General features: G+C 36.4%; 1 protein-coding gene across 2 annotated transcripts in view; it reads left to right on the forward strand.

Moving 5' to 3' along the window:
* The window catches only part of PRORP (protein only RNase P catalytic subunit), a 121,413-nt gene that overhangs the window by 39,354 nt on the left and 69,213 nt on the right, over positions 1-12,846 (forward strand). For both annotated transcript variants that reach the window (XM_072838246.1, XM_072838247.1), the window contains exon 5: positions 10,976-11,083. In XM_072838246.1, coding sequence (XP_072694347.1) covers positions 10,976-11,083 — 108 coding nt within the window. The remainder of the gene's footprint in view (positions 1-10,975; positions 11,084-12,846) is intronic.

Genomic DNA, 12,846 nt, shown 5'->3' on the forward strand with positions numbered 1-12,846 from the left:
TCAAGTCCCACATTGGGCTCCTTGCATGGAGCCTGCTTTTCCCTCTGCCTGTGTCTCTGCCTCTCTCTCTCTCTCTCTCTCTCTCTCTCTCTCTGTCTTTCATGAATAAATAAATAAAATCTTTTAAAAATTATTTGGTGCATAATAGGTGCTTAATGAAAATCTATTGATTGGTCAAGTGAATATACTACAAACTTGTGGTTTGTGGGTTTAATCTAGCTCATCTCCCTTTATAACGAACCTACATTCTCTAGTTTGTCAGTCTTTATCCTTTTCTTTCTTTCTTTTTTAAGATTTTATTTATTTATTCATGAGAGACACAGAGAGAGAAAGGCAGAGAGAGATACAGGCAGAGGGAGAAGCAGGCTCCATTCAGGGAGCCCAACATAGGACTCGATCCCAGGTCTCCAGGATGATACCCTGTGCCAAAGGCAGGCGCTAAACCGCTGAGCCATCCAGGGATTCCGCCAGTCTTTATCTCTTTCTATAGAATCTTGGACAGTGAGGCTTATACCATTTGCTATTTATCATTTTGCCTGCTCTGTTATGTTTTCTTAGACTTGGCCCAATTATTTATGTCACCTGCCTGGTCCCTTTAGGCATTTGAGGTAATAACCTCTGTTGCAAGTCATGGTATTTATAATTCCTATGCAGTAACACCTCTCAGATTTAAATTTGAAAGTATAAAATGAGTAAAGATAATAGAAGTTGTGACTGTTATTGAAAGAGCTATACATTGAATTTATAAAACCAATATGTTACAAAAATTAGGAGCTACCTTTAGGCCAATGAGCACATGAAATAAAGCTCAACATCATTAGTCATTTGGGAAATGTACATCAAAACCACAATGAGGTACCACTTCACACCCACAAGCATGACTTTAATAAAAAACACGTACCATAACAAGTATTTATGAGGCTGTGGAGAAATTGGAAGCCTCATACATTGCAGTTGGAAATGTAAAATGGTGCAGCTACTTTGGAAAACAGTCTGGCAGTTCCTCAAAAAGTTAAACATAGAGTTACTGTTATTACATATAGTAAGTAACTCATGACAGTTTCCCTCCTAGATACATACCCAAGAGAAATGAAACATACTTCCATGTAAAACTTGAACACAAATGTTCATAGCAGCATTAGTAACAATAGCCCCAGAGTGAAAATAATCCAAATGTCCATCAACTAATAATGGATAAATAAAATGTGGTATATCCATATAATGCAATATTATCCAGCAATGAAAAGGAGTGAAATACTGATTTATGCTGCAGTGTTAATGAACCTTGAAAATATTAAGTTGAGTGAAAGAAGTCAATTACAAAAGACCACATATTTGTATAATTTGGTTTATATGAAATGTCCGAATAAGTGAATCTACAGACACAGAGATAGTTTACTGGTTGCTTTGTGGTAGGGTAGAGAAATGGGGATTGACTGCTAATGGGTTATAGAATTTCTAGTAGGAAAGCCAGAATATCCTCAAGTTAGATTGTGGTAATATTGCACAACCTATGAATTGTGTACTTCAAAAGAGTGAATTGTATGGTATATGAATTATATATCAATAATTTTTTTTCAAAAGAGCTCCTTTTGTTAATTGAAAGATTGGTGGAGTTTTATACCCCAGATCATTAGTGAATCTGTAATCAAATACAATCTAGCAGCAGTGCTAGAAAGAAATGATTATTTAAATTTACCCTCCATTAAAATAGTTAGGCTTGCATATTTCTTTTGCCCTATATACTATAGTTAGTATGCTATCTCAATTGGTCAGCTCTTTTCTCTGTCATGCCTTATCAGCATGCATGGTCTACTCAGTGGGTTTTTTTTTTTTTTAAGATTGCATGTATTTATTGTTTGTTTGACAGAGGAGTGTGCAAGTGGGGGTTGGGGGGGAGCAAGCCAACTTCTGAGTGCAAAGCCCGACTCTGGGCTTCATCCATCCCACCATTGTGATATCATGACCTGAGCCCAAATCAACAGTCAGACGCTTGGGACACCTGGGTGGCTCAGTGGTTGAGCTCTGACTTCGGCTCAGGACGTGATCCTGGAGTTCCAGGATCGAGTCCCACATCGGGCTCCCTGTAGGAAGCCTGCTTCTCCCTCTGCCTGTGTCTCTGCCTCTCTCTATATATATATATGTCTCTCATGAATAAATAAATAAAATCTTTAAAAAAATAGACACTTAACCAACTGAGCCACGCAGACACCCCTACTCAGTGACTTTTAAGTACAATGATATGAAGTTGTTTAGTTTGAAAACTGAGCATCATGGGGACGCGGGGGCTGTATTACAAAGTAATAAACTTTTACTTCCCAACTAATAACATTAGTAAATGGAGCTTAGTAATAGAGGGAAAAACCCAACTTGACATCTTGAACTTTTCTGTGTATTAGACATGGATCAGGAGGATAATCTTTGGATGGGATTTTATTACACATTCTATGATTGTGCAGAGGCTCCTGAGACTCATCTTTCAAACAAACCATCACAAGTATACCCTTTTCCATTCTACGATTTTAAGGGATTTCCAAGTCTTGTAAAATAGAATATCACAACTGGAAGGGGACTTTATAAATTATTTAGCTTAACTCTTGATTTTTACAGATGTCCATTTTGCCAGTCATAGTGAACCACCTTAGTTTGTCATACTCCTGAGGTGAATATAATGTGGTACTAAGAGCAGCACCACAATGATACATTGGAAATATAGTGGGAAAACCTTTTCCATGTTAATTAGTGGAATCTGAATTTTAGAAATTTAATGCACTTGTTTTGTTTCCCTTGGCTCATTCAGACTGAAACAAAAAAAGGTCATATTGTATGCAATATTTTTAATTCTTCTTGATAGCTTTATTTCCACTTATAAAAAATAGTATTCCTGTTGCAACCAATATTTAGTTTTGATATTAATTGGAACTTTCTAAGCATTTTGTAGAAATATTTTAGAGCAGAGAAATTTTTTTTTTTTTTTTTTTTAATTCATGATAGGCACACAGTGAGAGAGAGAGAGAGAGGTAGAGACATAGGCAGAGGGAGAAGCAGGCTCCATGCACCGGGAGCCCAACGTGGGATTCGATCCCGGGTCTCTAGGATCGCGCCCTGGGCCAAAGGCAGGCGCCAAACCGCTGCGCCACCCAGGGATCCCAGAGCAGAGAAATTTTTAAAAAGGTGTTTTGCTGAGTAGAAAGGAAAGAGAATAGTTCTATACGGCTGGAGTTGGCAAGGATAGAAAAGCTAATGAAGTCAAATGAGAAATGAAAGGATGCATATGGTCCAGTGCTAATTTTATTTCATTTTTATTTATTTTTAATTGAAGTATAGTTGATATATAATATTATAGTAGTTTCAGGTGGACAACATAGTTATGTGACATTTATACATTATGAAATGCTCACTGAGATAAGTAGTTACCACCAGTCACCATACAAAGCTATTACAATATTATGACTGTATTCCTTATGCTCTACTTTACATCCCTGTGACTTATTGTAAAACTGTAAGTTGATACCTCTTAAAATCCTCACCTATTTAATCCATTCTCCCACTCTCCTCCCCATTTAAAAGCTACCAATTTGTTCTCTGTGTATATGAGTCTGTTTCTGATCTGTTTTGTTTGTTCCTTTGTTTTTTAGATTCCACATATAAGTAAAATCATATAGTATTTGTCTTTCTCTGACTTAATTCATTTAGCATGATACCCTCTAGGTCCATTCATGTTGTTGCAAATGGCAAGATTTAATTTTTTTTAGTGGTTGAGTAATATTCTCTTGTAATACTTTCCACACTTCTTTATCTGTTTATCTACTGATGGACACTTAGGTTGTTTCCATGTCTTGGCTATTGTAAATAATGCTGCAATAAACAGGGGTACATATATCTTTTTGAAATTCATGTTTTGGGGGTTTTTTGGGTAAATACCCAGAAGTATAATTACTAGATCACATGATATTTCTATTTTTAATTTTTTGAGGAACCTCTGTACTCTTTTCCATAGTGGCTGCACCTGTTTACATTCCTACCAAGATTACATGAGTGTTCCCTTTTATTCATATCCTCACCAACATTTGTTATTTCTCATTTTTTTTGATACTAACCATTCTTATAGGTGTGAGATGATACCTCACTATGGTTTTGATTTGCAATTCCCTGATAATTAGTGATATTGAGCCTCTTTTTTTTTTAATTTTTTTTTAATTTTATTTATTTATGATAGTCACATAGAGAGAGAGAGAGAGGCAGAGACATAGGCAGAGGGAGAAGCAGGCTCCATGCACCGGGAGCCTGACGTGGGATTCGATCCCGGGTCTCCAGGATCGCGCCCTGGGCCAAAGGCAGGCGCCAAACCGCTGCGCCACCCAGGGATCCCGATATTGAGCATCTTTTGGCAATCTGTATGTCTTCTTTGGAAAAATATTTATTCAGGTTCTCTGCTCATTTTTAAATTGGATTGTTTTTTTGGTGTTGAGTTATATGAGTTCATTATGTTTTGATCAATGGTTTTTTTAATAAATTAATTTTTTATTGGTGTTCAATTTACCAACATACAGAATAACACCCAGTGCTCATCCCGTCAAGTGTCCCCCTCAGTGCCCGTCACCCATTCACCCCCACCCCCCACCCTCCTCCCCTCCCACCACCGCTAGTTCGTTTCCCAGAGTTAGGAGTCTTTATGTTCTGTCTCCCTTTCTGATATTTCCCACGCATTTCTTCTCCCTTCCCTTATATTCCCTTTCACTATTATTTATATTCCCCAAATGAATGAGAACATACAATGTTTGTCCTTCTCCGATTGACTTACTTCACTCAGCATAATACCCTCCAGTTCCATCCACGTTGAAGCAAATGGTGGGTATTTGTCTTTTCTAATGGCTGAGTAATATTCCATTGTATACATAAACCACATCTTCTTTATCCATTCATCTTTCGATGGACACCGAGGCTCCTTCCACAGTTTGGCTATTGTGGACATTGCTGCTAGAAACATCGGGGTGCAGGTGTCCCGGCGTTTTACTGCATCTGTATCTTTGGGGTAAATCCCCAGGAGTGCAATTGCTGGGTCGTAGGGCAGGTCTATTTTTAACTCTTTGAGGAACCTCCACACAGTTTTCCAGAGTGGCTGCACCAGTTCACATTCCCACCAACAGTGTAAGAGGGTTCCCTTTTCTCCGCATCCTCTCCAACATTTGTGGTTTCCTGCCTTGTTAATTTTCCCCATTCTCACTGGTGTGAGGTGGTATCTCATTGTGGTTTTGATTTGTATTTCCCTGATGGCAAGTGATGCAGAGCATTTTCTCATGTGCATGTTGGCCATGTCTATGTCTTCCTCTGTGAGATTTCTCTTCATATCTTTTGCCCATTTCATGATTGGATTGTTTGTTTCTTTGGTGTTGAGTTTAAGATCAATGGTTATTTTAAAGACAAAACATATGTTAGTATTAGGATTTTTTCTTTTGTTTTTTTAATCAGTTTTATAAAGGTATAATTTACATGTAATAAAGTTTGAAAGTGTACATACAACTCAGTAAGTCTTGACAAATATATACAATTGTGTAATAACCTCCATCATAAAGATTTGAGATAGTGATATCCCCCAAAAGTTCTGTTGCATTTATTGCAGTCATTTCCCCCTCTTCACTTCCTAGAACCATTTATCTACTCTCTGTTGCCAGAGTTTTGCATTAAATTTCATATCTGTGGAATCATACAGTAAGTAACTCTTTGTGTCTGCCTTTTTTTCACTTAGCATAATACTTGAGATTCATCTATGTTTTTGTGTGTATCAGCAGTTGGGGTTTTTTTTTTTTTTTTTGAGAGAGAGAGCGTATATGTGTGTGTATATGTGTGTGAGTGGGGGAGGGGCAGAGAGGGTGAGAAAGAATCTTAAGCAGGCTTCATGCTGAGTGCAGAGCCAATTATGAACTGAGTCATAATCGAGTCGGACACTTAACCAACTGAGCTACCCTGGTGCCCTGTCAGCGGTTTCCTTATATTGATAAATAGCATTCCGTTGTCCGGATATACCACATTTTTTTCTGTTCTTTCCCTAGTAAATGGACAGTTGAATTGTTTCCACTTTTGGGCAATTAGGAATAAAGCCATTATTAATATTCATATATAAGTCTTTGGGTGGATGTATGTTTTCATTTATCTTCTTTGAATAACTAGAGGTGAACATTGTTGAGTTGTAGAATAATTGTAGGCTTAACTTTATAAGAAACTGCCCAATTGTTTTCCAGAGTGGTTGTACCATTTTACATTCCTTCCAGCAATGTTTGAAAGTTCCAGTTGCTCCACATACTTCTTATGGTCAGTCTTCAGCCATTCTAGTGATGTATAATGATATCTCACTGTGGTTACAAATTTTCATTTCCCTAATGGTTAATCATTTTGAGTATCTTTTCATGTGCTTATTGGCTTAAAGGGAGGAGTTCATCTCTGTAATACTGATACAATAATATTATCTAATCCATAGCTGATACTCAGGTATTGTCAGTTATGCCAATAATGTCCTTATAAACTTTTCCTTCCCCCATATCCAGTTTTCTCCAACTTTTCCTCCTGTTAACTTTCTTATTTTTCTGTTTCTTTGATTCTGTTCCTTATTATTTTGCTTCTTTGGAATTTCTTTTTTCTAGCTTAATTTTTCTAGCTAAAAATTTAGACCAATGACTTAGAAATTTTTTTTTCATTTGAGGATTTAAAGCTATACATTTTCCTCTAATTATTTACTCTTATGTAGCCCATAAATTCTGATATTTAATATTTACTATGTATCACTTTGTTGAAATATTTTCTAATTTCCTGTATAATTTCTTTATTGACTCCTGAACATTTAGAAGTATTATTTAGAAATATGGGACTTTAGGGGTGCCTGACTGGCTCAGTCAGAAGAGCATGTGCCTCTTGATCTCAGGGTTGTGAGTTCGAGTGCCACGTTGGATGTAAACATTACTTAAAAAATAAAATCTTAAAAAAAAAAAAAAAAGAAATGGTCAGCCAGGTGGCTCAGCAGTTTAGCGCTCTCTTCAGCCCAGGTCCTGATCCTGGAAACCTGGGGTTGAATCCCATGTCGGGCTCCCTGCGTGGAGCCTGCTTCTCCCTCTGCCTGTGTCTCTGCCTCTGTGTGTGTGTGTGTCTCTCTCATGAATAAATAAATAAAATCTTTAAAAAAAAAAAAAGAAATATTGGGACATTTATAGATATTTACTGCTGTTGGTTTCTGGGATTGTGTGTATGTATATGCAAACATACCTTTCAGATTTTAATATTTTGTGTTCCATGTGTATATAAAAAGAATAAATATTTTGCTGTTGGGTGTAGTGTCCTTTAGATATTAAGTCCACGTGGTTAATAGTATAGTTTGTTTTCTCTATCCTCACTGATTTTTTTCTACTTGTTCTATCAGTTATGAAGAGGAATGTTGAAATTGTCATCTATATGGACACCTGTGTAGCTCAGTGGTTGGGCGTTTGCCTTTGGGTCAGGATGTGACCCCGGAGTCCCAGGATCGAGTCCCACATAGGGCTTCCTGCATGGAGCCTACGTCTCCCTCTGCCTGTGTCTCTGCCTCTCTCTCTCTCTGTCTCTCACGAATAAATAAATAAAATCTTTAAGAAAAAAAGAAATTGCCATATATAATTGTAGACTTAACTGTTCCTTGTTTCAAGTTCAGTTAAATTTTGCTTCATATATTTCTAAGCTCTGTTCTTATTTATGAACATGACTTCCTGATATATTGATCTTGTTGTCATTATGCAGTTTCCCGTTTATTTTTTGTAATATTTCTTTTCTGGAAATCCGTTTTATCTAACGTTAATGTTATCCCTGCAACTTTCTTAAGCTTACTGATACATGGTATTTTCCTCCTAATTTTCAGTTTATCTGTACTTCATATTTATAGTATATCTGTTATAAACATTTTTTTTAAAGATTTTATTTATTTATTCATAGAGATGCAGAGAGAGAGAGAGAGAGAGAGAGAGGCAGAGACACAGGCAGAGGGAGAAGCAGGCTCCATGCAGAGAGCCTGACGTGGGACTCCATCCAGGGTCTCCAGATCACGCCCTGGGCTGCAGGCAGCGCTAAACCGCTGCACCACCAAGGCTGCCCTATAAACAACATTTTTGATAGAGTTTAATTTAAATATTTTATTTTGTAATTTATTTCTATTCAAAAAAAATTTTTTTGTCTCTTGTCCTTCCTTTCATGTTCTTTTGGGCTAATCAAGATTTTTTTTTATTATTTCATTTTATTCTTCTGTTCACTTTTTATCTATACCTTTTCTGCATTATTTTTTAATGTATGACTTGGTATTACAATAAGAACCCTTAAGTTAATCCAGTTGACTTAGAGTTTAGTTTAGATTGTACCATTTTGCGTTTTTTGTGAATGGTACCATTAGTACCATTTTTTGCTAGGTACCTAGCAAAAAAAAAAAGAAGAAGAAGTAAGTACCTAGCAGCAATAGAATTCCATTTACCACTTCCTGTCATTTGTGCTGTTGTTGTTATACATACCACATCTGCGTGTTCCATTTACCTATGATTTATCCTGCTTTGTGTTCAGCCTGCTTTGTGTTTGCTGTGCTTCTTGGGTCTGTAAGTTACATTTTTCACCAAATTTGGGGGAAATTTTGGCCTTTATTCAAGTATTTTTTTCTACTCTCTCTTTTTTATCCTCTTTCTAGACTGTAATTACCCATATGTTAGTCTGTTTGACATTATTGCACAGTAGGTTACTAAGGCTTTATCTTTTTCTTTAAATTTTTTTTTCTTTAGATTGTGTAATTTCTATTGCTCTGTGATTCGTGTTCACTGATTCTTACTTCTGCCATCCCTAATCTGCTATTAGGTACATTTTGTGAATATTTTATTTCACACTTGTGCTTTGGGTTCTAGAATGTTCATTTTTATAGTTTACATTTTTCTGTTTTCCCTTCTTTGATTTCGTTAACTGTATTTTCCTTTAAACTCTTGGATATATTTAGATGAGCTACTTTAAAGTTCTTGCCTGATGACTTCAGCATCTAAACATTGGATTGATTTCTGTTTACTTCCTTTTTGTCTTGACCATGGGTCATATTTTCCTATTTCTTCTAATGTTTATTAATCTTTTTAAAATTTTTTATTTATTCATTTGAGAGAGAGAGAGAGAGCACATGATTGGGGGTGGAGAGTAGAGGCAGAGGGAGAGAGAGAAAAGCATACTCCCCATTGAACAGGTAGCTGGACACGGGGCTCCATCCCAAGAGTCAGAGGTCATGATCTGAGCTTAAGGCAGATGCTTAACCATCTGAGTCACCCAGGTGCTCCTGTTTATTAATCTTTTAACTGTATATTGGACATTGTGGGGAACACAATGGAAAGGCAAAAGATTATTTATCTTTTTCCAGAGGTTATTGATTTTTTGCTTTGCCAGGCTATAAAAAAGTTGGTTAGACTCTGACTTCAGACTGTCATCTCTGTAGTAGATAGTAACTGAAATCTCTGCTCAGATCTTTTAAGTCTTTCATCTGTTGCTTTTTTGCTGGGTCCACAGTGTCTTCTCCATGCATGTACAAATAGGAATTAGCCAAGGATTGGAGCAGAATTATGCAAATTTTTATGATTCCTTCCTTTGTAGCATCCCCTTTCTCACTTTCTAGCCTCTCTGACAGCCCTAAATGTGATCTTCTGATTTCTCAAACCAGTAAGTCTGCAGTTTTCTGCTTGATTTCTAGCTACCTCTGCCAACCATGCTAACTGGAGAGTACCCTTTGGGAAAAAGCCATAGACAGGCAAATTTTACCTGGTGCAGTTCCATTCTTTTTTCGTTATCCATAGGTTGATAACAAGCCACCCTAATGTAGTGGCTTTAAACAGAAACATTTATTATTTTTATTATTATCTCTCATGGTTCTTGAGTTTGACTAGACTCATTTGTGCAGCTCTTGCTTGGGTATTCAGCACAAATACCTTTAGCCCCCAAATGGGGGCGGAGGTCATCTTGAAGTCTTCTTTAATTCTCACGAGTCTGATGGTTGTTGCTGGCTGTTGGATGGGACTCAGTTGGACTATTAGGTAGAATCTATACCTGGCTCCTGCCTGGACTTTTTAATGATGGTTGGGTTCTAACAGCAAACATCTGGGGAGGGAGAGCCAGATGGAAACTGTACAGCCTTTTATTACCTATCCATGAAAGTCACGTAGAGTCACTTCTGCCACATTTGTTCATAGAGGCATTCACAGAGTAGAGCTCATATTCAAGTGGAGGGAAGTCAGCTCCACCTTTGGAGTGGGGGGACAGATCTCAAAGAATTTTCAGACATATTTTAAGACCACCACAGTGTCTTTCAAATTTTGCATTCTGTTGAATTTCTACCTGGCTTTTGGTCATTCTCTAGTACCTAGAGAATCTTTAAAAAATAATAAAATAAATAAATAAATCTCCCTGGCTTCAGAGCAGGATATAGAAACTTTGACATTTCATTTTCATCATGACTGCCATGTGAGTCAATTCAACAGGCAATAGCTGGTTACAGATCAAATGCAATAGCATGTGGAAGTACTCTATGAAGTGTAAAGTGCTATGAGGTTATAAAGTATATCAGATAATTACATACAATTGCATGTATTATTCTGGTCTTTTCAGATTTAATTTTTTTTGAAGATTTTATTTATTTATGCATGAGAGACATATACAGAGAGAGGCAGAGACACAGGCAGAGGGAGAAGCAGGCTCCACACAGGGAGCCCGACGTGGGACTTGATCCCGGGTCTCTGAGATCACACCCTGGGCTGCAGGCGGCGCTAAACCGCTGTACCACCGGGGCTGCCCTCAGATTTCATTTTTAAAGTATTTTTGAGTTTGTATATTTTTAAGGGATAAATATTTTTATTTATCAGAACAATAATAAAAGTTACGGCAGTGTGTTTATAGTAAAGTCCTTGCTAAGTTCTTATTAATATTTTATCTGGCTTTTCTTTTTCAGGAACTTGAAAGATTTCAGAACTTTGTAAAATGCTGTCCTCCTTTTGATATCGTCATTGATGGACTCAATGTTGCCAAAACATTTCCTAAAGCTCGTGAATCTCAAGTTGTAAGTATAATTTTATATTGTTATTCCAAATCTCTAGAAATATTGTACTTATTTGTGATCTTCCTTGGATCTCTTAACTCCCCATTTTTCCTTCCTCTAAAAATAAACTCCTAAAGATGTCACAATAACTACTTTCTAAGATTCACTGTTTTCATCTTTGGCAAAGAAGTGGCTATTATAGGCTGGCTAAGAGTGATTAAAAAGTCTACTGGGTGGCTCAGTTGGTTAAGCATCTGACTCTTGATTTCAACTCAGGTCCTGATCTCAGGGTCATGAGTTCAAGGTCTACATAGGGCTCTATGCTGGGTGTAAAGCCTTCCTAAAAAAAAAAAAAAAAAAAATCCACATAATAAAGGGCCATCTCAACCCTTTTTCTTATATAATTTTTAATTAACCTTCTTCTACACCTCTCCTCTTTCTTTGAGGTTATTCTAACATTTCCCTGTGAGTCACATTCCTCTATTTGAAATTTATCAACATAAACTATCAAGAGACATTAATATTTTTGTTTTTTCCAAACATAGTATGCTCGTAAACGAATCTAAGCAGTTTTCAGTAAGGTAATCATTTGTTCTATCAATTTATAAATGTCTAGTAGTTTCTAGTAGGAATATCATTATTTTTTATAGCAGTAGTGAACAATGATTTTCCTTTTTATAGATTAGAATATTAGAATATTAGAAAAGTGAAAGTGGAGGAATTGTTTACAACACATGTGACAAAGAGCTAATTTTCCTGCTGTAACATTGTCTCTTAATAAGCCTATAAGTAGAAGAGTGATTTAACTTTATTCATGATTATAGGTATACAAATAAAATCCAGATTGGTAGACTTAAAAATTGATAGTATCCAGTATTTTGAATGGTTTGGAGAGGTAGGGAGAAGAGTATCAGTACAGTATTTTTGGGGGGTGATTTGACAATTTTGAATACTTAAAATGTTGAAATGTATGAACTGATACATTGAAACAAACACATAAAGTTACATTTTCAAGCATGTTTGTTAAGCATTATTTGTAAGCAGAAAAGTCTAATCAACCTAAATGTATATCAGCCTAGGTCCATTTTATTTATTTTTTAATTTTAATTCCAGTATAGTTAACATACAGTGTTAAATTAGTTTCAAGTAGGGACGCCTGGGTGGCTTAGCGGTTGAGCTCCTTCCTGCCTTTGGCCCAGGGCATGATCCTGGAGTTCCAGGATCAAGTCCCACATCAGGCTCCCTGCATGGAGCCTGCTTCTCCCTCTGCCTATGTCTCTGCCTCCCCCCGCCCCCCCCCCCATCTGTCTCTCATGAATAAATAAATAAAATCTTTAAAATAAATAAATAAATAAATGTATGTATCTATGTATGTATGTTTGTTAGATAAGTTTGTATATGCCCAGAAATTTTCTAGAAACTACTCATAAAAACTTAACAGTAATAAGCTTTTTGGAGGTGGAGATAGAGTATAAGAGAATGAGAGGATTTCAGTTTTTCATTTGTTTTTTTCAAATTTTCTTTCACAAGGAATATGTATTATTTTAAAATAAAAAGCAGTCTAGGATCAGGAAAAGAAAGAAGTGAAGAGGCATTCTTGGTAAATATTCTATAATAACTACGTAATACTTTGTATCTCATGGATATTTCACAACTCTAATCATTTCCCTGTTGATCAGCATATTAGATTGTTTCCTGTTTTTCAGAATGGTAAATAATGCTTGGAAGATCTCCATGCAGGTTTCAGATTATTTATTTAAAATAGATTCCCAGAAATAGAAGTC

The sequence above is a fragment of the Canis lupus genome, chromosome 9 (assembly GCF_048164855.1).
Source record: "Canis lupus baileyi chromosome 9, mCanLup2.hap1, whole genome shotgun sequence".
NCBI lineage: Eukaryota > Metazoa > Chordata > Mammalia > Carnivora > Canidae > Canis > Canis lupus.